Source organism: Panthera uncia, chromosome C2 (assembly GCF_023721935.1).
Source record: "Panthera uncia isolate 11264 chromosome C2, Puncia_PCG_1.0, whole genome shotgun sequence".
Classification (NCBI taxonomy): domain Eukaryota; kingdom Metazoa; phylum Chordata; class Mammalia; order Carnivora; family Felidae; genus Panthera; species Panthera uncia.
The window spans coordinates 117,793,244-117,817,779 of NC_064810.1; the positions used below are offsets into that span (position 1 = coordinate 117,793,244).

Here is a 24,536-nt window from a genome sequence, read left to right on the forward strand (position 1 = left end):
CCAGTTCTCCACACATAAAATTAATTCCATTTCAGATTTTCTGAATAAAAACAAATCGATCAAAAGCCTAAATTTGTTTTTCTTCCAAGAAGGCATTTTTTTGGTACAGGCAAAAATCTACTTGTGAACACCATCCTAGTTATACTTAAAAGTAAGCACTTCATATAATTTTGAGCCCTCCTGGAAAACCCAAATTGTTTTCTCTTGGAATGTTTTAATCTCTAAAATCCCCCTTGGGGTCCCCGTCATGCAATTCTCTTAACCCAGGCCATTTCTAATTAAAGTGCAAACGTCCATAAATGCAATGATTCTATAAACTCACTATTATTCCATTACCACTGAGGGACAAGGTGCTGAACAGAAAATGAGGAAATGATTGTACTGGCCTGTAGGAATAGCAGCAATGGGAATTATTCCAAACCCTGAGGGAACAGCTATAGAGTCAGTTCCTTCATTGTGTAGGCCAAGAGAGAAAATTTGCAAGGATAACTCAAAACAATGGACAATCTGCTCCAGGTTCTTTCAACTTCAGGAACCTGTGAATCATAAAAATGAAACACAAAACTCACACCAGAAGCTAGCAATGGGAAGCACAGGAAAAGAATTCCCAGAGTATAAAGAAGGGGTGAAAGAATTTTTCCTCTCAATCTGTAGCACCCTTTGATGTCTGCCCCTTGAAAGGCTATTTTTTTAGTCCTCAAATAAATCAGTTTGCTTTATTAGCAGTCTCCTAAATCGGCAAAGAAAAATTTTGTGCCCGAAGTATGAGCTGGCCAAGTCAAAGGTCAAGCACCGAAGAAGAAATGTCAGCCTTGCCACCTCTTCCGAGTCAACACCAACTGCCCATCGAGAGCTACCTTGCTGTGAGTTCTAGGGCCTTCCCTGCTTGCCAGCAATTATCCCCATCTCACGCCAGCCCAGCTATCAGGACAGAGAAGGACCTGAGAGATGGAGATGGTGACCCACACCTTGTGAGGTCCAGAAATAGGGGAGCCACATTTTGCTTTAAGACTTCTAATGATGTGGGTTATAATGACTCAAAGGTGACCTGCACTGGCCCCGGCTTTCACAGTCTGTCAGACACTATGCAGTTTGATTCTGAAGAGTTTGGAGTTAATCTGAGTTATTTGCTTCTTGATGGGGGGGGGGGAGCACGGGGGGACACCAGAAGATACCATTCTGATGGTTATATGCAGTCATTGAAATCTGCTGTGGTGGCTTTCCAGCTCCACTTAAATCTAGAACTGCATCCCTAAACTGAGAAATACCAATGGGAGATAAAGAATATCACTCCACACTGCAAAACAATATAACCTTACCCTGAGCAAGAACACTCTGTGAGTCTCCAGCTGAAAGGAAGTTTGGGAGCTGGAGGGGATGTTACCAAGTGGTAAACTTCAGTGATCAGTGGGGACCTTGGGCACGGCCTGTACTGACAACGCCTTAGCTTCCTTTCAAAATTTTAGATTTACTCAGAGGGCTCTGAATGGTGTCAGGAGTCCCGCGGCCCCACAGAAATCAACAGAAAGAGTCCTGGAACGCTTGGATTGGCCTCCTCCAAATTCTCAAGAAGGCCACAGAGCTTCTATGTCTGGCGGCGCCGTGCACACGGGCCCAGGGCCTTGCCTTAGCTCCCAGGCAGGTGCTAGGAAGGTTTATTGAGACCCTCACGCCTTCTCTACCACGACCACCTCCAGAGTACACACACACCTTTCTTTGCAAACACTCTTAAAATTGGCAACAAAAAAAGAAATTCAATTAGGAGAAAATTACAACTGTTATTCAGTCAGCAGATGGCATGTGTAATATGAAAATTCTCCAAGCTTCCACAGTCACCAATTTTGAAAGCCCTTGACCTCTCTTTTGTTGGATGAAAGAGAAAAGAATCTTTCAGTTCTGCTTGCATTACTAACCTCTATATTCGAAACTCTCCTGGGTTCTGGGCTACAAGCCACATCTCATACTCTCTCAACTGTGTATCCAATTCCTAAAATGCTTGAAACACTACTGCTTATGAATGGAAACTCAAAACTATAAGAGAAACTGGGGATGGTGAGAGACCTCAGTTCCTCTTCTACAGCATCCCTATTTTCCTTTCCTTTTCCTCAAACAACCAGTGATACATGGGACAAAATGTTAAAAATCCAACCTTTGCAAATAGAAATCTCCAGGAAATTCTCTCATGGCAAATACCAAATGGTGGGCAATTCTCCCAACCCAAGCCCGTGAGTCTTGGCACAAAGTTTCTGGGCTACAGTCACCTATTGGCGTGATGGCCTCAGGTGTGAATGGTGCCGAAGAAGCCTCAGAGAATTCAGAAAAGTGCAGGTCTTTTCTAAGACCTCCTACGAGTCACCTCTCATGACTCTTTTCAAGTCCATTGAGCTCCAGAATCAAAGAGATAGAGAGTCAAGCTGGCAGTACAGCAGCCTGAGTTCACCTCCTGGCTTTACCACTACCTAGCTGTGTGGCCGTGGGATGGCTCCTTTGTCTCCCTGTGCCTCAGTTTCCTCACCCATAAAATGGGAATAATGAAAGAGGTACCCCCTAGGATTAAAGGAGATCATTCATGTAAAGTGCTTAACACAGAACTTTCAACATACTTAGTGTTTAATAAATGCTAGACACCATTAACACTGCAATTCTGAGCCAGAGGGTCAAAGAGGGGTAAATTTACTCTAGCTCAGGTCAGAAACTCAACTACGTTACATAGAATTTGAAATCAGGAGGTAAGAATAGCAGGAACTCCTCTATACTATAGAAAGGCCCATTGAGGAGCGCCTGCGTGGCTCAATCAGTTGAGCGTCCGACTCTTGGTTTCAGCTCAGGTCATGATCTCAGTTTCATGCCCTGCATCAGGCTCTGTGCTGGCAGCGTGGGGCCTGCTGGGGATTCTCTGTCTCCTTCTGTCTTAACCCCTCCCGCATTCGCACGCTCTGTCTCTCTCAAAAATAAATAAAAGCTTGAAAAAAAAGAAAGGCCCATTAACATCAGCATATATTTATTTTCCTATCCCTTTTTGTAGTTAATCAGCAGGGATTGCAAGGATATTTGAAACCTCACATACAGCCAAAGGATGTGACTGTCTGTATCTCACTCATGTGATCAACAGAAAGTTTTAGTAGGTTTGGCAGCTCACCCACAAATGATCACTTCACTGTGGGGTGGGGGAAGCCCTGAAAGCAAGGACCCGTCCACCATTGCAGAGTGGTTTTCATGGGCTTCAAATTTTTGTCTAAACACTAAGATGGAAATCTCCAAAGACCTAGTTTCCTTACCAGATTCTGATTCCTAAGATTCAGGTTGAGCTGGAAATGCCCTCAAAGTAATCGCATTTCTGAGAAACAGCCAATACTTCCTACCCATGACCACTACTGAGTAGCAGAGGAATGTAAATGAGGGAAAACTCTCCATACTGCTAAAATATTTAGAGAGGAATTCTGACTGAAGGTCACAATCAATTCAGCCTTCCCAGTTCCTCGGGGTGATTTCAAATTGGGTTTCAAAAAGAGGCCAAGAGCCAAATCCCACAGAAATTTCTGGAGCTGGCATTAAATGAATCTTGCACAGAACTCCTAGCAGCGGTTAGGTATTAACAAGGAGAAAAGAACAATTATCGTTTGGGACTCCAAGTGCCACTTTATGTCACTTTAAAGAATGAATAGACTTCCAGCTCCACTCAGCTGTCTGCTCACAATTACAAAGCAATGGTAAATAATCATGGCAAATGGAAGGTTTGATTTAGGAGAGTGAGATTGTATAACGACTCAGTGCTTTCTCTTCCTTTTCTGTGGCAAGCGGGACAGCTCCTGCCACCGGTTTGGCATACATCCAGATCTGTGACTTACAAAAAAAAAAAAAAAAAAAAAAGAAAAAGGCCCTGGAACTGTTTCTTAAAGCAGACACACAAACACACAGAACAAACCTACCAAAACATTTTTTATTATTTTTACAAGGGGAGAATAACCATATTATGAGACATGGTTTAACTTGCTCTCCAGTGGGTTTTCCTAGCCAAAGGATCATATTTGTCCAGGCCAATAAAATTTCTGAGTGGTTTTAATAGAAAGTATGTCTTTCCATTTTCTCAGTACATTGGTTTCTGAGTACGCCATCTGAGCTCCACTCCTGAGAAGATGTATTGATATGGCAGATATGGGCAGTACTTCTTTCCTTTTGCACCCATAATTCACTAGAAGGGGAAGGCAGGTTTTATACTTGCTCTGAAAGAGGTCTAGACCCTGAACAGTGAAGACTTTGATCTAGGGCCCAAAAGCATCTTATCCAAACATGCATTCATTTAATCTTGCAACTCAAGAGTGACGGACCCTTCCAAAGTGGTTCAGGAGGACCAAAGGGACAGAGTTGGGGCACACAGAAGGGACTTGCAAGTATGCCCAAGGAGCCAGTTATCTGTGATACCCAGTCTCAGGAGAGAAGCTTTGCCTTTCAGAGAGGCAGGAGGGGTAATGTAAAGCATTCCTAAGGCAGGCCGTCTCCTCTCAGGGCTTTCCAGGGGAGTGAGGTTTTGTATACTGGAAAAGGTAACAGCAAAGGAGAGCCGCCTTGGGAGATCCAGGCAGACTGGAATCTCTGGCTGCAGTTTTTCCCACCTTTCCTTCCAGGGGCCAGTCCAACCCTACTCATCTCTCTCACCCCATCCCTAGGACTCCCATCCAGTGTCATTTCCCATGACTTTATTTCTTGCCAACTAAATCCCAAATAAAGTTTAGGCTTTAGATAATACCTTTCCCAAAATAATTTACATGTTAACGGAAAACCCTAAAGGCTTTTCAAGTCTCAGTAAAATTCAGTAAACATCGATTAGGAAGGCTCATTTCTGCTTATGGGGCATTAATCACTGCAGATACAAAAAGGAATGAGAAAATGTTCCTCCCTCAAGGAGCTCACAGTCTAACAGGAGAGGAGATGTATAGTCAAAAAATCCTGATATATTATCATCAATGTAATCAGAGAGGTCTGAGTGAAAGCCTGTGGGAGCCCCAGTGAAAAAAATCCTCTAGTTAGAATACAGGGATATACACAAAGAGGAACTATTTGCATTGAGCTGTATGCCCATTAGGACTGTGTTTGGCTGCATATAACAGAAAAATCTAAATAACCATGGCTTAATCAAAATAGAAGTTTTCATCTCATGTAAAAGAAGTCCAGCATTAAACAATATAAAGCTGGTAATAGATTTCCATGATGTCATCAGTATTTCTCTGGTCCTTCTATCCTTCTCCTTTATAGTCCTGAGTATACAGCTTCTGCCCTCAAGTGTACCTTATAGCTTCTATATGGCTGCTGGAACTCCAGACAGCTCATTTAAGTTCCAGGCAAGAATGGAGAAACATCAAATTTCATGCTGTCTTTAAGGAGCTTCTCTAGAAATTCTACCCAACAAACTTTTTCCATTTCATTGGCCATTCAATCTGCTAAGGAAATAGAACCTCCTTCTGTTGTAAGGAGGAAAGGGAGACTGGATATTGGCTAGGCAAATACTAGCAATCTATTCCACAAGATTTAAAGAATAAACAGGTCTCCCTGAAAGACAAAGTAAGGAAGGACATCCTCAGTAGTGGAAGTAGAACATTCAAAGATAAAAATCTGTAAAGTATTTGGTGGATATGGGAACTGTGGCAGCCTAGAAAGGCCTTCCGTGTCAACCTTAGTAAATCAACCTTGTTTCGTTGTTGTTGTTTTTTTAAGTCAGTGGATTTTCTAATTTTGGGTATGTACTGTGGTTATTGTTCATAGGAACCCTTTTATCTGGATGGACTTCTGTGGAAAAACTAAAAGAGAAGCAGCTTAGCTCAAGATGAGATCAGAGGAGAACTATGATAACCATAGGGGAGAGAATGGTAAATGCTAGAAGAGACGTAAATAAAAGATAAATGGGATTTCAGAGGCAGTGACAGTTGAGCTGTGTCAGAACGGATTTAAGATTTCCAAGTGCCAGCTGAAAAGAAAAGTTGTTCAAATGGAGGGAACAGCATATGCAAAGGCCCAGAAACATAGTGATACATAAATGGGAATCGTTGCTTTATTTTATTTATCAGGAGCTAAGGTTTGTGAAAGAGTGTGGGGAGTAAGATTGGAAAAGTAAGTGGGATGAGATCAACAGAGGGCAATGAAGTTCAAGCATCAAGAATATATGAGACCTGAGTCTGGAGCCATGTACATCTCAAAGGCAAAATCACACAGAAAAGGTAAGTCCATTACTCAGTCACCTTTGGACCTAGTCTCTGGTGCCTCCCCCACCGAAGCAACTGTAACCTAACTCTCTAGGACCCTAGTCACACAACCACTTAGCCCTTATTCCTGAAGTCCACCAACTCCAGAAATTAGGACCCTGAGGACAGACAGTGGTCGTCTATGTTCTCCCTCCACTATGGAGAGCCCTCTCTCCGTCTCTATTTTGGGGTTATCGATGTGGCAGATGCTTTGGGAAAATGATTTGCAAACTGTACAAGGCTACCCGTAACGGGTTGGAACCAGCATTTCTAAACAACAAATGAAATGGAAGAGAAGCAGTGTATTAGTCAGAACAGGATAGACTATACCATGGTAACAAACATTTTCCAAATCTCAGTGGCCCATCAAGCAGTTTATTTCTCTTTCACTTAAAGGCCACGAAGGATGTGGATGACTCTTTACAGCCACTATCCTCCACATGACAATTCAGTGATCCAAGCAGCTTTGATCTGTGGCTCCACTATCTCAGCCTGAGGCCTCCTTGGGTCATGGTAGCAGGGAAGAAGTCAACAAGGTTGCATGCAGGCCCTACAGAATTATGGCTTGATCAAAATAGAGGTCTTCAGTCTATGTTTCCATGTAAAAGTGACACTAGTCACTTAGAACCATACACATCGGCTAAAATTAGTCCTATAGCTACCCCCACCCCTCCTTCAAGGAAGCTGATATACCTACTTCAGGTACCTGAAAAAGGAGGAGGATTGGATATTGGTGCACACTAGCCATATCTAGTATAAGCATAACAGAAGACAGATGGAATGGAATGGGGTAGGATAGAACAGGGTAGGGGATAGGATTGGATAAGGAATAGGAATAGATCCAAGTGCATCGTAGAAGTATTTTTAGTGCTATATATGTATGATTGAGCAGATGTTAGGGCATGTACTGAGTGGCAATTGTAAAATGTATTTCCAGGTAGGGGGTGGAGGTAAAGAAAAAAAAAATTGAAAGTGATTGCATCTGAGAGAAAAATGTGCCTGGAGAGGAGAATGAGATTATTTATGACACGTGACCCTGTAACAACAAAGAGCTATCCTCTTGTATCTCCTCAGTCAAAGGAAATAAAGCTTCTAATGTCTCCTGAACGGGCTTCATTTTATAGCTCAAAAATAACCTAATGTCACATACCCTGATGCCCATACCTATAACAAACTCAGTGGGTTACAGCAGCCAGAATTTCTGGGGTAGGGATGGGAGAGGGAGGGAGAGAGAAAGAAAAGGTTTTGTCTTCCTCAAAGTACTAGGTACTTTAGGTAACCCAAAGTACCTTCCACAGAACATGCATTCTACTGAGTCTGCTAAAAGGTCAGAGAAGGTGTCCTTAGAGTATGGGAAGGTTAGAATGGCCTCAAGGACAACCAGGGCCCAGAGAAACAAATGTGATGATGAGAAAGAGCTTCTCTAAGGTGATCTTAAAGCAAGCACGTTCTGAGCAAGCGCCTCGTTCTTACAGACAGGTCATTCCTGTACTGTTAGGGTCCTATTAGGACCCTCACAATGTAAATGCTCCACAGAAATCCTGCTGTCAGGAAACAACGAGCAATGCCTCCCTGGGCACCCTGTGTGGGGGCACTGCTCCAAGAATAGAAGGGAATCTTCTGAGAGAAAGTTTGCAATATTTGTCTCAGGGCTCCAGCAGCCAGCACAAGAAATATTATGAACTCTGCAGGATATGTGGTGGGTGTTTCATGAGTAAATTGACTTGGGGATGTTTGAAATATATTACTAATACTCACAAAACTCCTTAAGGGATACAGTGAAAGAATAACAATAATGTTAACTAATATTTATTGAGTGCTTATTATGTGCCCTAAACTGTGCTAAAAATTGTATCTATTTTCATCTCACTTAATCTTCTTCCCTGTGAGGTCACTATTGTAAGCTATTTTCATTTTAGGGATGACAAAAATGAGGCTCAAAGAGTTTAGGAAATTTTCCCACTCATAGATAATAAGTAGCAAAGCTCTGATTCACACCCAGCCTGTCTTTTTTAACTACTATGAAAAAAATTAAAAATGAACCGAAGACTTGGGATTTTTCAGAAGAAGCAGGATGTTATGGGCCAAATTACTCCTAAAAAAAAAAGATATATTGAAGTCCTAACCCCTCGTACCTTGAAATGTAACCTAATTTGGAAATAGGTTCATTGTAGATGTAATTAATTAAGGTGAAGTCATACTGGAATGGGATGGGTCCAGTTTGCTTATAAGAAAACTTCAATCATGCGAAGTGACAGGGAAAACAACATGGGAAGATGAAGTTAGAGATGGGAGTAACGCATCTACAAGCCAACAAGCACCAAGAATTGCTGGCCCTAACCAGGGAGAGAGGCATGGGACAGAGCCCTCAGACAGCACCAAGCCTGCCAATACCTTGATCTCAGACTTCCAGCCTCCAGAACTGTGAAACAATACATTTCTGTTGTTTAAGCCACGTGGTTTGTGGTATTTTGCTATGGCATCCTGGGAAACAAATACACAAGGTAATTGCAATCGCTAAATAGTTACCCAACCAACACCTAACATAGCACCATGTGTCTTATTAGAAATGAGAAAATCAAGGCATAAAGAGTTGGAGACTTTTGCTCGAATTGAGAAACAATCACAGCAGCCAGAACCTCAGCCATCTGTATTTGGTGTCTGCTATCTCCCTTTCCATGAAAGTATTGAAGGTAGTTTTTACTTTAACTTCATGCTCTGAGAGTCGTGACCCATAGGCTCCACTTGCCGATACAGAATGGACTGTTCCTATTTCCCCAGGGGTAGAAGATGAGAACAGTTATGCATTCCCAAGGAATCCCTGTCCATGCTTACATGGAGACCAGTCCCCCTCAGACACACACTCTTCTGGGACTTGAGAGAGGGCTAGGGCGGGGCTGGCCACCTATGTCTTAAATGTGAATTCTGGGGTAGCCAGCTGAGGCTCCAACATTCATAAAACCATATGCAATCAATGCTGGAGGAAGAAATCAAGTAGAAATTTCCCTCCAAACCAGAGTGAAGACTTGGAATGCTGGAGTAGAATTACTTCTCAAAGCCCAGTTCTCTGACACACCGCCAGGGAGGTGACCCATAAAGGTCTGTTGTCAAATCATTGTGAGCTGACAGAGGGGGTCTGGATCTGGGTGGCAGTTCCTTTAACCAGAGGCCACTAAAAGCCAAGACCTACTCCATGTGAATAGCAGCAACATTTTACTCCAGAACTCTTTTCTCTCAAAACAACTTGAGCCAAATGTAGCATTCCGTGTGGCACAGTGGATTTCAAATGCATGTGATAGTCAGAAAAAATCACTGGAAATCTGTTGATCTCCTGTGTCCAAAGAGAAAATTCTTGAGGACACAATAGTAGGGGAAAAAAACAATAATAGAGTAAAGGTGATATAAATATTATTATTATTATTATTATTATTATTATTATAATACTATGCAGTTCATAGATGTGGCACCTCCACATCCAGAGTCCTTCATGAGACCAGATGCCATTCTTCTCTGCATCACTTAGACCAGTGGTTTTTAGGGGATTGGTAAATGCAGATTAGTAGAACTCCCACCCAAGCAGGTCATAGTCAAGGACCTGGGAATCTGCATTTTAACAAGCAAAATAGGAAATTCTGGTGCAAATGGTCAAGTAACCACACTTGGAGAAACCCCAGGTTTAGACTTTTCTTTTCTATTAAGAACTAAGACTGTGGATCAAATGAGCTCTCAGGTTTATCTCCAGCCTCATGATTCCAACATTCCCCTTGTTTATCTGATGTCCACTTGCCCTACTTATATTGGTTGCTTCGGCATCCTACCACTCTTGTCTTTCCTTTAAACTTTCCACAAACTCCACCGCCCTTTTTCTGTCCCTGGATTGTCTGTCTGGAACCAAAGAACCAAATAGAATTATCTTAACATTTGATAGGTAGATCTTAGAGATATCACTGAGAAAACCAACTTCCAATACAAATAGTGTGAAAAGTACCCCACTTTATCAGCCTTTAGTCTGTCCTCATTCTTAATACTTAATTGCTCCTGACCAGAGTTTCCTAGCTCAGGACCTCTAGGGGAGCATGGATGCATTTCAAGACCTCTGGGAACACTTTGAAATGTCATGTGAAATTGTATGCAAATGATGAGCATGTGGGCAAATTTTCAAAGCTCTCAGTCCAAGGCCAGGAAGGTGAAGAACCACTTCTCCATTCTGGGAGAAGCATCAACAGCAGTCTTTCAATCCCTCCAAATGCCTACATAAAAATAGGCAGAATAATTAGATAATAAAACCAAAAATCCATGGACACATTCAAATCAAAACTAGTTTTGAGAAAACAAGTTTTCTCACAAAGCCCAAGTTACAAGTGAGTAGAGACAAACCACCATTAACACAAGTGTCTGTGAAATGGGGAAAAGGAAGCAATTAGGGTAGTATGTGATGGACCTGAAAACAGAAGAACTCCTAAATAGTCAATAGTATTTCCTGAAGAGGGTAGCTGGGCTAATTTGATAAACATCTCTGAAACTGGAGTGGGAGTGGGGGTGGGGGTATTGCCCTCTCTACCAGGAGTAAATGAAAGGTCCCAGTAAGAAGGACTGAAGGGCTGGAGCAGTCAGGAGCTCTCAAAATGGATCCACCAGGGTGCCCTTCAAGATCAGGGTCCTGCACTCAAGAGTAGCTACCCGGAGTAAAATCAAAATTGAGCTGGACAAAGACAATAGTGACGAAGGAAAGACAAGGTCCAGATCAGCTGAGGAGGAAAACAGATGAGAAAATCTCATGCTTACCACTATATAAGAACAACAGAGGAGAGAGCCCTATGAAGTTGAAAAAGCTTTCCTGAATACTGCCTCCTTCTATAAGTTAAGGAAAACTAATTTTAGATTAAAAAAAACAACAACAAAAAAGTACAGAAGTCAAATCCCATAGAGAGTTATTGTAAGAAAAAAAGGAGATAACAGAATAATATCCCTATTGACAGTCAAAGCATGCCAGAGGGACATGCCACAACTAGGTCAAAACTATAATATGCTATAATAAAACAAGTTAAAACATTAAGAAAATGATGACATAAAGGAACAACATGAATCAGAATTAGAAAAAAACCCTGAAAGTAATTTAAAATGAAGAAAAAGCTCATATCAGAAATGAATAGTAAATTAGAAGAAATAAAAAAGTAAATAAACACAACAGATAATACCTTAATAGTAGGTTAAAAGAAAGAAAAAAATTTTACATCAAACAGAAATGAAGAAAAAGGTAAAAAGGATTCAAGGGAAAGTGACAAATATCGAAGATAGCCAAAGATTAAACATCCAGAAAATAGGAGTCTCTGAGGAAAAAAAAGCAAAGCAAAGAAACAGAACAAGTATTAATGCAGGATAACTTTGCTGAAATACAACACATTTAAAACATTTGGAACTACCTATTTTAAAGATTACACCATGTACCTGAGACTATCAACCTAGAACAACCAACATCAGAAAAAATTTACTAAAATTAATGAACTTTAAATTAAATGTCTTTTTGGCATCTAGAAAAAAAGCCCATGTGGTTTATAAAGAAAAGAAAATTGTATTTGCATTATGTTTTTCAGTAGCAACTACTTATGTCAAAAAAAAAAAAACTAGAAACATATGTAAGATAATCAAATAAGGAAAGTGATAAACCAATCATTTTGTTTCCAGAAAAACAGAGTTTCAAAATATAAAAGGCACAATTTGGTATCAGTATTCAAGAACTCAAGAATTTTTCCATGAGTTCTTCCTGAGGAATCTAATAAAAAACAAGCTTCAAACAATCAAAATGACTAGAAAAACATTGACATAAGGCAGGAAGGTGAGCATTAAGTATATAGTTACCCAGGGAGCTAGGACTAAACAAGAGCTAAGAGAGAGGGTGTAGATGTAATGGCTATATGATCTGACAATGTAGATATAGTATAACTACATAATAGTTGCACAATAGGGTTTTTTTTTTTAAATGAGAGGTTAGAATATAGGGAGGATATGCAGAAGTTTTTTAAAGTATCATGTAATTTTTATGGTAGTTCTATCAGTATTATTATTATTCTGAGACTACTATATATTTAATAAAGGATAAAACAAATGAGTAATTATGGACTATTCTAATTCTACCATTCCTTATGTCCTTGAGAATCAGAACTTGAATCTTGAACTGGAATTGGACGTATCCATAGTAACTCATGAGATATATAACCAGTGGCATGTTGAAGCTGGTCTGCACTAACTGGTGAGAACAGATTGTACACATCTTGTCCCAACTCCACATTCAGGGACTTCATGTTGACATATTGAAATCAGCCATAATGGGAGTGTTTATACCATGGAAACTGGGAAATGCTACAAATCTAGCTTTAAAAAAAAAAGAGTCAGTTGTTGAACACTTAACAGTACCTCACTATAAATTGTAACCCTTGGCACCCAGATTTTGCTGTTAAAATACCATTTCTCACTAAAAGAAATCAGAGAATTTTGGAGAAATGGTTGGTTTGAGGTCAGAAACAAGCAATGTTCAAGATGAGCCTAGAACAAGTTGTCATACAGATGAGAAAGAAGCTATCTATCAAAGATACTGGCATCATGTCAATAGGACTCAGCAGTCAGTTTGAAAAGACTCCCATTGACCAACTATGGGTCAGTTTGCATTTCAACAATGATAATAATTGCAATCAAATTCATTTAAATTCATTACTTTATAATGATATTTAAACAAAGAATCAGTCCTTTTCAGAGGATGATAACCAAACATCTGGAAAACTGATAAATAGATGGAATAAATCAAGCATTTATCTTGTCTTTCCTATTTTGACTATTCACTGAATATCTGAATAGAATAAATGAAAAATGTCTCTTTATAAAAGGATTCTACTAATAAAATAATAAAAAATATATAATTAGAATTTCACTATTTGCAATCCCCAGTGAGCAAATAGATATAGGTATTACACATTAGAGGCTGCTCAAATCACACAAAGAGGCACAACCAGATATGAGGTGCCTTTCTTAGTCTTGCCAACGGGATGGAAGAGAATCTGAATCCAATCTCTGGATCCAGCTAGGAACTTACAGGAAGTACCAATGGCAGAGGAACATGCTGGGCAGCACCTGAGTTTGCAATCAGCAAAATTCAGACTATGGGAAGTCCACAGGTCAAATTGCCTAGGTTCTTCAGCAGATAAATTTTAAAGAAGTTAAAAGGGTGGAGGAGGAATCTACAGATTAAAAGAAATAACACATTTAATGGGGCGCCTGGGTGGCTCAGTCGGCTGAGTGTCTGACTTCAGCTCAGGTCATGATCTCGCGGTTCGTGAGTTCGAGTCCCGCATCGGGCTCTGTGCTGACAGCTCAGAGCCTGGAGCCTACTTTGGATTCTGTGTCTCCCTCTCTCTCTGCCCCTCCCCTGCTCATGCTCTGTCTCTCCCTCTCTCTCAAAAATAAATAAACATTAAAGGGGAAAAAAAGCTCAAGGAAGTGATTAGTGTACAAATCAGGATTGTAGTTCTTTGTAGGGAGAGAATGGAGTTTGCATTAGGATGAGATACCTGGAAGGGGCCTCAGGTCTGGGTAACAAAATTCTGTTTCCTGGTCTGGGTGATTTCCTTGCTTTATAATGATCCATTAGGCTATATATTGGATTGGTGAGGTTTGATGTATCCCTTTTCCATTCTACAATATAAATATTTTGTTACATAATAATAAAGTTCCTGCCCTCAAGGAGCTTAGAGGAAGATGGAGATGTAAACAATTAGCTTCCAGACAATGTGATAAATGCTCCCAGAGAGATAGATACACAGTGCTACAGAACAGCCATGGAACTGAAGCAGCTCAGCATGGCATGTCTGAGAAAGTTGCTGGGAGAAAGGGACATACCAGCTTGGCCTTGAAAGGAGAGCCATTCACCAATTAGACATATGAGTAGCAGAGCTCAGAGACCAGGCCGAAGGGGGATACGGTCACTCCTTGCTGGCTTCTTGCAGGCAATTCTGCTTATGCATCAGGTGTTTATTCTAGCATTTGCTGCTTTCTTTCTGCCCCAGCAGTTGTCTAGAGCAATTTCCTTTAAGATGGTAAAGGTTAGAATTGTCAACCAAAGAAGTATATGTTCATCTGTGTAGAGAAAGAGGGTTTCTGCCTTTTATTTTAAAACCATAACTTCATGAATAGCCTAGTAGAAGGTGCCATCTTGATAGCTTGTTCTTGAAATAGAGTGACTGCTGCAAAGACAGGATCTTACTCCTATGTTCTCAGAAAGTGCCTGGTACAAAATTGGAAGTCCTCCCTCGAGGTAGAGAGAACAGAGAGATGAAATAGCTCAGAGAAGAAGTCTTCTTTTTTGGGCTCTTAGAGCCTTCCTCCAACCTGAACCTCCAGCCAGCTCTCTGCAGAATGGCTCATCGCAGACTCACCCAAAATGGCAAGACAGTGAGTGTTCAATTGTGAAATGTGATATATGCAAAGGAAAGAAGGAAAACACAGTCAATTTGTTAGGCCATATTTCCTGGGAAACAAAGCAGAAGGGGTGTAATTTGTATATTAGAAGCAAAGAGTGATAGGATATGTAAAATTTTGTGTATCCTCTACTAGCTTTGTTCATGGATGCTGCGTGGGACTCAAATAACAGTGTGGGACTCAGAAAGTCAATAGTAAGTAGGACCTGGTTTTCTGCAGGCATGTATGGGCTTAGAGGGCAAGGTTGGCTTCCACTACAGGATGTACTTATCTTTCCCCACCCACCTGTCATTGATCCCTGACTATCTGATGGCAAGCCAGAACTGGAAGCTAAATGCACCCTGGAAAAGGAGGTAAGAATAGATTAGAAGAGAATTGAAAAACCATCTGTTTATACATTTCTTGATCTGTAAAATGGGACTATAGCTCCTACCTACAGTTGTAAGGAGAAAATAAGACATATGGAAATGTTTTATAAATGAAAGAGCACAGAGTATATTCTTGAAAAGCCTATAGAGAGCTAAATGCGCTTTTGTTCTTGACACAGCTGTGCAGTGATGAGTATTTTATTCAGATAGCAAGACCATTTGTCAAACTTATACATACAAGCACATGCAAATGCTCCCAATATACACAAAGTCTTCCTACACAAGCTCAGACATGACACTTCATTAATTCAGTCTCAGGTGTAACATCATCAAGTCTTCATCTTTTTGAGCCAACTATCCGACCCATCCCCCAGACAAGATGGAACAAATGGCAAAGGTCATTACATTAGGTAAGCCTGGGTTCTGGGCCAAATGGGCTTACCTCATAACTATCTTCACCCTAAAAATGATGGCTTTGTAGATGTAAGACACTATGTTCTTTTTCTTCCTATTTAAAATTTGAATCTCCTATGGAGGGTAACACTCCAGAGAGAATCGTGTTCCAACCTTGCCTAATCACCAGTCATCTGGGGCGCTTAAAATATAGACTATCTGTAAAATACAGAGTCCCAGGCCACTTCCTAGACCTGACAAATCAGAATCTCCAGGGCAGGACTTGGAAACCTGAACTCTTAAATTTTTTTTAATGTTTATTTATTTTTGAGAGAGAGAGAGAGAGAGAGAGAATGAGTTGGGGAGGAGCAGAAAGAGAGGGAGACACAGAATCCAAAGCAGGCTCTAGGCTCTGAGCTGTCAGCACAAAGCCTGATGCAGGGGTCGAACTCACAAACTGTGAGATCATGACCTGAACCAAAGTCGGACGCTTAACCAAATGAGCCATCCAGGTGCCCCTGGGATATCTGAATTCTTAACAAATGTCCAAGATGATCTTCATGATGAGGCAAGTTTAGAGAAAGCCAGGATAGAACATAGGTCTTCAGGACTCTCAGAGATTTTTAAAGAGGTCCAGAGAGAGGGAGTGTGTTAGTCTGCCCAGGCTGTCATAACAACATACCATAGACTGGGTGGCTTACACAACAGACATTTATTTTCTCACAGTTCTAGAGGCTAGAAGTCTGAGATCAGGGTGCCAGCATGATTAGGTTCTGGTAAGAACTCTCTTCTGGGCTTGCAGATGGTCACCGTCTCACTTATGCTCACATGACCTCTTCTTTGTGGACATTTAGAGTGAGAGCAAATAAACGCTGGTATTTCTTCTTATTAGGGCAGTAATCCCATCATGGAGGCCACCCTCATGGCCTCATCTAACCCTAGTTACTTCCTAAAGAACATCTCCAAAAACAATCACATTGAAGGTTAGGACTTCAACATATGGATTTGGGAAGAATGCAGACATTCAGTCCATGGTAGGGGGCAACGGGGCTTAGTCTCCTCAAAGGGGCAGATACTCATTTGTAGAGCTGCATCTTTGCTTGGGGTTTTGCATCTCACTAGTCTAGGTAAGACCATGTCATATGAAGCATATGAGCAGGCTGTACACTCATTAGTTTTGGCAACTTACAATGGGTAAAACATGAGGATTTAAAATAATTAAAAACAAACAAACAAAAAAGAGAAAGAAATCAGTGTTGCCGGGTATTTTAGATGTTAGTTCAGTTAAGCATTAAATTTAGCTCTGGACCTTCTGATAGCTCAGGCCAAAAAAGAAAAGGGCATCTGTTAATTGTCTTCCTTATTGCATGTGTGTTAACTCTGGATGGAATTCCAGCTTTTACTTACATCTCCTGAACCAAACTGCTATTCCCAAACCTATGCCCTTTAGATGGGAAAAGTCATTGTTTTCTTCCCCCCAGAGCTTCACATTTCATCTCGATACATTTCTAGCTTATTAGAGAAACAAAACTAGCTGTACCAAAAATACCCAACAGGGAATCTCCCTCCCCAAACATATACTAGAACTTGATGAAAAAAATAACACATTTTGCGAAATCAGCAGCATGGGGTTTTTTTTGTAGATCAGAAGAGTTTTCTTACTCTTTAATAATTAAGGTAACCCTGGAGATCCAGCCACTTTCCAGACAATGCTCAGCAATAAAGAACTCGGAAAATCATGGATTCCTGAATTCCAAATCAGCTGTCCAATCAGATGAGACCTGTCATTCAGTGTCTCTGTAGCAGAAGAAAGATGCCCCGTATGATGGAAATGTCCTTGATCACAGGCCCAGCGCTGCCATTAACTAGCTGGCTGGGTTCCATTGAGCAATTCTTTTCCCCTCTCTGAGCCTGTTGTCTTCATTAATTCAACAGCTATTTCTTGAACATCTAAAATGTGCGAAGCACTGTATCCAGGTGAACAGAACAGGCCTGCCCTCAAGGAAACCACAGTGTGGACACCAGGGAGCTTTCCATTTTATAATGCAATTAATTGTCCATGTCCTTGTGTGGATGCCTCACCAGTTTGGCACATAAAACAAAAACATGTGAGCGTATGAAGGAGCAAATGAATGAGTAAGAAACCAGATTATTTTTTAACCACTTCAGTTCATGCCATTACCAGTCTTTTTTCATGGTCCCCTCAGTCTAATAACTCAGGCCCAAGAGGTCCAACTTCAACGTAACCTTTCTTAGCCTCTTATCCTCAGAAAAACCTCGTTCGTTGGCTATTATCTGCCCCCTTCATCTTCTCTTGTCACAGTTACCCAGGATCTACTTCCATCACTCATACCACCCCAGAATAGTTTCCTATATCAGAAATTCAACAAACATCCACTGAGCACAGGATATATGATAAGCACTGGGCAAACCAAGATGTTTGACATAGATTCTGCTGCACGTGCACCATGGCTAGGGGTGGTGCTTTGCACATTCCGCTCACTGCCACACAGGGTATGCCTCATTCCTTTGAACTCACAGCTACTGAGACATCAGAGCAGCAAAAACAACATCATCGGTTTCCTAGAAGAGTCATACATCAATAAATTCTGCCCACCTGTCACCTACCACCTCACACTAGCTGCCTATACAACAAAATTTGACCCAAATAGCCATTTTTGATGTAGGGGTACCTTAAATGTCCCACCTGCTAACTAGCCTGTGACCCCCAAGGCCACACCAAATGCCTGGAGTGCCATTTTCTCCTCTCTACCCTCAGTTCCATCTCCCCACTATTATCTGAACAATGATCAAGACAAAAGTTTCTCAGAAGCATTGCTTAGAAAATAATTACTTAAAACAAAATAAATAGCATGTGAATAGCACATAGAGTTTAAAAACATTTTTGCATAATGTTATTTCCCATTAATATTCACAACAATACTTGAGGCTCACAGAGGTAAATAACTAGACCACAGTTCACACAGTCAGAAAGTGGCAGAGACGACAGTTATGCCAAGGCATTGAGAGTCAAAAATCCCAGAACCTATCCAAAAGAGGCCAAATGGTACCCCCTGGGGTCCAGGCCTCACATTCACAAAAAGCTAAAATTTCACCTGTAAGTGTTAGCTCCAGTAACATTACCCATAGACTTAAAGAGATACCTCATCAGGATTAAAAGAAGAAAATGTCCATTACACAATTCTAAATTTGTGCCTTACTTTTGTAACATTATTTTGGTGTTATATAATTTAATTTTTCAATATTCTGAGAACCTCAAATAGAGAAAGTTGCCCAGGCTTCTGAAACAATTAAAGCCTTGACAAATCTCTTCAGGTTTGTTTTTGTTTTTAAATTTTTTTTAACGTTTATTTATTTTTGAGACAGAGAGAGACAGAGCATGAATGGGGGAGGGTCAAGAGAGGGAGACACAGAATCCAAAACAGGCTCCAGGCTCCAAGCTGTCAGCACAGAGCCCTAGGTGGGGCTCAAACTCACGGACCATGAGATCATGACCTGAGCCGAAGTCAGCCGCTCAACCGACTGAGCCACCCAGGCGCCCCTTTGTTTTTGTTTTTAATATGACATCTCTAAAAATGTTGCATACTTACTGTCACTTTTCCATCTTGAAATAAAATTGGCTGGATTTTCCCTGATTTACATTACAGTTATACATCTATCTTACCCATCTCATCTCCCTACAAAAGTATTTTTTGCTCACCTGTTCACACCATAAACCCTAATAAGACCATGTATCCTCACGTGCCCCTATGTGAGAAGGTCTACAGCTCATCAGCAGGGATAAGGTCTGCAAGCGTTTCTCTCTAGAGAACCAGCTGGTCACATGCATGATTCTGCCCTGCTCATTTATCTTTTGCTAGTGATGATGGTGGCAGATTCAAATAGCAATGGGAGCTTTTGGATTACTTAATATCATTATATCTCTAGGCTTCCATTCATTCATCCATACAATGAAGGAAATAACAATTTGTAATGAAAATTAATGGAAGACCATCACAGGCTTTCCAGAGTCACAGACATACTCAAAAAATGTTACAGGGAATGCCAGGCTCTGAACTTTGACATCTTCCCTGGTCCTTCACTGAGCACAACAGCTGCCCGTGTGAAAGGAATTGTCAAGTTTTCCATTTTCAGTTGGAATTATAGATGCTCTTAAGCAGCTCTCCTTGCATCATAACTAGACTGTGTTCATGAGTATCTCCTGTTTCATCACCACTTTGATGGGGAAGGATTTGAAGCCAGAGGCAACAAGATTCCTGGCCTCTGTAGGCTGCATCTCCCTCTGCTGTCACATGCTCAGGCATCACAGGAAGGACAGAGTGGTGTCCAGATATAGATGGGTTCCAGGAGAGCCATCTCCAAGGTCCTCTCACATCCTTAGTGCCTGGGGATGACTTCAGATTTTCACAAGCCAAACGAAGTTAACCGCTTTCCATTTTTTCCTTTTCTCTATTTATTATAGCTTTTCAGAAAGTTGATGAGGTGAAATATTCTCCAGCAGAGGAAATAATATAAAGCTTAAAAGTTGTGTCTGATGGAATGGGGAAATAATTCCACTACTTTCCTTTGAGCAAAAAAAAGAAATAATAAGGCAACCTGAGGCAGCCTCTAGGGGTTTTACTATTGCTAGATTGGAGGGAAATATAACAGCTTTAGATGAACAGGGTTTTCTTTTAACTTGTTAGAGCACTTTGGGATGAAGAGATAAGAAAGACAGGTGCTAGACAATAGAATGAACTTGGCACCAGCTTATTTACATAATTTTGTATAGAAGCGCATTGATGTATGAAGTATAAAGTGCCTGTGTTGAATAGTGAAAATAAAGTATTTTGGAAAACAATCAATGTTCACTACCCAGTCCTAAAGTGACTGAACATTTTATGAAATACCTCTTGCTTCTTTGTGAAAATTACTGGCGGTTTAAGCTGTGTGTGCAGTTTTAAGAAAACACAATCTTTTATGCTATTGTTTTAAGATAATTCTTAAGAATGCATTCTCTAAGCAGTTGAGACATTGGTGGGGGGAGGGGAGGAGAAGAGGAACATTCACCCCTCTCTCTGATGTTGGCTGGCCCAGTCCCCATTTCTTCATGATTAAAGACCTCCAGGAGGGCTGGAAAAGTGTGTGGAGCAAAGATTATAAACAGCAATTTTTGCAGGCCAAATTGCCTCCTAAATGAGGGAGTAGGGGATTTAAAGGTGAACATAACTGTCTCTTTCACTGCATGCAAAGGTTTGTGCTGTGTGAGAAACTAAATTCTAACTTCCTTTTGGCAAGTATTCCTTAACAGGCCTTACAGATATCTGAAACCAATTTTAACCCACTCTGGTCCTCCGTTGACCACCACGTTACCTGAATGGTGCGGGCCAATTTCCCGGCTGCTCACCAGTCCGCAGGCCTATGGGGTGAGTAACTGCCCGGAGTGGGCCGGGCTTGGTGAATACCGATGAGCCCAGGAACCTCAGGGCTATTACTTCCCAGCGTTTAAAAGCGTTTTAAAATTCACTGCACCAAGAAGCATTTCTCTTTTCCTTTCAGATGTTGCTGATGTGGGCTCATTCTTCTTTTAAGAATACAATCTTTTTTATCAATATTTTTAACCATAAAATGAATTTAGAAAACATAAAAGAAGTAACATGTCCCCACAAACTGCTGTGTTTTGAGGTTTTGAATATTAGGCCTGTGCTTTATAGCTCAAGGGAGTGGAATAAAAAATGCTGAAAAGCAATTAGAATCATTACAAACAAACCAGCATCAGGGATTGGAGAGGAGCAAAGCCTTGGAGTGTGTGGCGCCCTTGGAGGTTGTCCAGCTGGAGGTTTATGCACTCCCTTGCATAAACAGAGAAAAATGTGTCTCAGATGTGCTCAGGACACAATGGCCTAAGGCAGTGGTTCTCAAAGTGTGTCCCCAGACCAGCAGCCTCAGTATCACTTGGGAACTTGCTAGAAATACAAATTATTAGCAACCCCCCCCCCCATCTCAGAACTCTGAGCTTGGGGCCCAGTATCTGTGCTTCCATGAGCCTTCCAAGGGATTCAGCGGCCTAACGTTGGAAACCACTGACCTCAGTCACCTAGCCAGGGCTCATTCTATGAGTGATTTTGTATGGTCTTCCCAAAGCCAATGAAGGAAGAGTTGAAATCTTAATTCTTTCCTTCAAGGAAAGCTCTGTCTGAGGAAAACTACGTTGGTCAGATCTAGTTAGTTTCTGCCATTATCTACTATGGTGACTTCCAACCATTTTTAGCTTTGTGATACTCATCCCAAGAAGCATGCTGTGAGGACACACTTTTCAAATAAAATGTAACAGAAACTGCCTTTTGAGAATTTCGTGATAGGCAGGAGTGTTCCAAAACCAACACTGAGAATCGTTCCGTACTCTGAGGTGCCAAGATTCTCCTAACTCCTGACTCCTCTCAACCTAGTTATGTACCAGTTCAAGAAATCCACTGAATTTTATTTTAACTCCCTTTAACCCAAGGAGCACTCGGTTAGCACGCGCTCTCTACCAATTCTCACCTTAGGCCTGGAGGCCCCATATGACTGCGGTATGCCTCCAGGCCTCCCAGGGGAAATGCTCCACCATGCCCACGGACATGGAAACACGACACCTGCCTGCAGCAGGTACCTCAGCCAAGGCAAGACAGGGCCATTAAGAAAGGAAAACAAACACCCTACTTTCTAACACTGTCGGACTGCTCTTGCTTTCTTCATCATGAAGTGACTCCTCTCTCTTCCCAAAATCCAGGAGCAGCTAAAAGAGGAAGATGTAGAATGCATTGTGAATCAGGACGAACTGGCCATGAGTTACCAGGAGCAAGCCACCTCGCCCTGCAGTCCTCCTGCAGGGAGTTCACCGCAGACTCCAAGCAAAGACAACATTTACGAGGGGGATCTCGGCCTAGGAGGCTACGAACTCAAGCTTGAGCAGACTCCGGGTCAGTCCCAGCTGAATTAGTGGTGAACAGTGCAGACGTAATCACAAGTAATGCCAGGCTCACTGAGAGATACAAGCCAAGCTGGGGAGGCAGCATGGGGAATAGAAGCTGGAAAATGCAGTAAGAGCACAAATTGAAGAGAATCAAAACCTTGTCACAAGTATCCTCTAGTGCCTAAAGAAATGAGAATTTATTATCACCCCTCTCTATTATGCAACTGAATTTAAGTTTTTGACAGCAGCCATTTTTATTAGCGACTTGGGTGGGGTGGGAAGGGCAGAGAAGCAAGGGAGTCAGGAGTCTCGCTGCTGTTAAGGGAGGAACAGATACCCTTGTGTCTGAGGGGTTTCCGTTCAGTAGGCAGCTCTCCAGGCCTTCGCTTCAATTTTGGATTTCATTCCCTTCATTAGGGAGAGTTTAAAAATAAGGAAAAAAGTTTCTGAGCATAAAGATCTGGCTCCTAAGCTGGAGGTTATGCCAAGTTATTTAGTACCTGATTATTTGTATATTATAAAGACCTAGACTCCCACGTGCCCTTAATGACCTCAGGGCTATTTGCAAAGCCCAGACAAGGGATCGATACCACTGCTGATGGCCTCACAGAAGCCGTGCCGTGTGGCCACCCACTGTTCTCATGGGCATTCTTGTCAAGCTGCTTCTCCCATGGAATGAATCAAAGGGTTAGTTCCAGCTGGGTGCACCCTGCGCTAAATGCAGCTCTGTTTTCCAACTTGGTAGGACCCTTCCAGGAAGAGTAGTTTTCTTTTCTCCATACTATATTTTACCTGAAGAACAAGGCTCCCTGTCCTTGCTCGCATTTGAGTCACTCCTTAGCCCTGTGGCAGGTCCCCTCTGTATGCTGGGTAATGAGATTCCACAGCACAGGTTGTTCTCCACGTGGCAGGAGACAGTGCAGGAGTCCCAACCCGTCCTCCAAACCCAACACCCACAGCTGATTAGCAAGAGCAGAAGCTAGAGGAGCAGAGCTGATGATGCATAGACCATACTGAAGACTCAAGGATGCAGCCTAGGGACTCCTCTTACAAGATATGGCTCATAGCCCATGACAAACAGACCAACACAATAGCTTTTAATTCAGCTGCATGATCTGTGCCTTTTAAGCCATAAAGATACCTCAAGCCTAGCTTCTCTTGAAATACAGATGTTAATATTAGACTCCGAAAAAGCAGGCTCTAGTCTTAGGTGCCCAGGCTATGATGGGTCTGTTTCTGAAGGAGGTAGGGAATGATGTCTTCCTCAGGCCCAAAGCTTGAAAATAACATATGCTTTGCTAACCAGTTGTTAGGCTATTAACCATGGTGGTGTCAGACACACGGCTACATATATTGATTTTCTTCCAAACAGTAGGATCCAGGGGCACAAACTGTTTTATACTCAGCTAAGTATAATCTGGTCATTCCGGGTAAATATGCAAATGGCAAAGCATGAAGTTTTCTATTTGACCTAATCCTAATAAACTTTTGTTATAAAGTATGATTGTGTTGGCCAATGCTTTATTTAAAGACATTTTCGGGCATCTGGTGGCTCAGTCAGCTGAGCTTCTGACTCTTGATTTTGGCTCAGGTCATGATCCCAGGGTCATGGGACTGAGCCCTAACAGGCTGTGCACTGAATGTGGAACCTGCTTGAGATTCTGTCTCTCTTCCTCTGCCCCTCTCCCACTCACATGCTCACTTTTTAGTGTTCTTTCTCTTTCTCTCTCTCTCTCTCCCCCCCCCAAAATAGATTATAGATGGTAGATAGATAGATAGATACATGATAGATAAAGACATTTTCTCTGCTCATGCTAATTGGCAGTTCTAAGCCTTTATACTTGAAATGCCAGGTGAAGTAGGCACTGAAAGGTAACGTAAGGGAGATGCAAGCGTCCTGTGGCCCAGGAAAAGCCATAGGAACTGGCACACAAGCCACTGAAAGAAAGAAGAGAACACTGGTGGGCTGGGAGGGTGTGCCAGCCAGAGAAGGGAGAGCTAAGGCAGGCAGAGTGGAACAGCCTCCTCCTTTCACACTTTCATACACACACAATTGTGAAAAGCCTCAAAAATGGGGGGAGGAATAAAAAGGCAAGTCAGAAGATAAGGATTCAT

At 41.6% G+C, this 24,536-nt stretch overlaps 1 protein-coding gene across 2 annotated transcripts in view; it reads left to right on the forward strand.

Annotated features, from left to right (window-relative positions):
- Positions 1-23,919, forward strand: part of SLC9A9 (solute carrier family 9 member A9) — a 573,025-nt gene extending 549,106 nt beyond the window's left edge. For both annotated transcript variants that reach the window (XM_049629746.1, XM_049629747.1), the window contains 2 exons: positions 20,787-20,892; positions 22,239-23,919. In XM_049629746.1, coding sequence (XP_049485703.1) covers positions 20,787-20,892; positions 22,239-22,448 — 316 coding nt within the window. In that variant the 3' untranslated portion in view covers positions 22,449-23,919. The remainder of the gene's footprint in view (positions 1-20,786; positions 20,893-22,238) is intronic.
- The last annotated feature ends 617 nt before the right edge of the window (positions 23,920-24,536 follow it).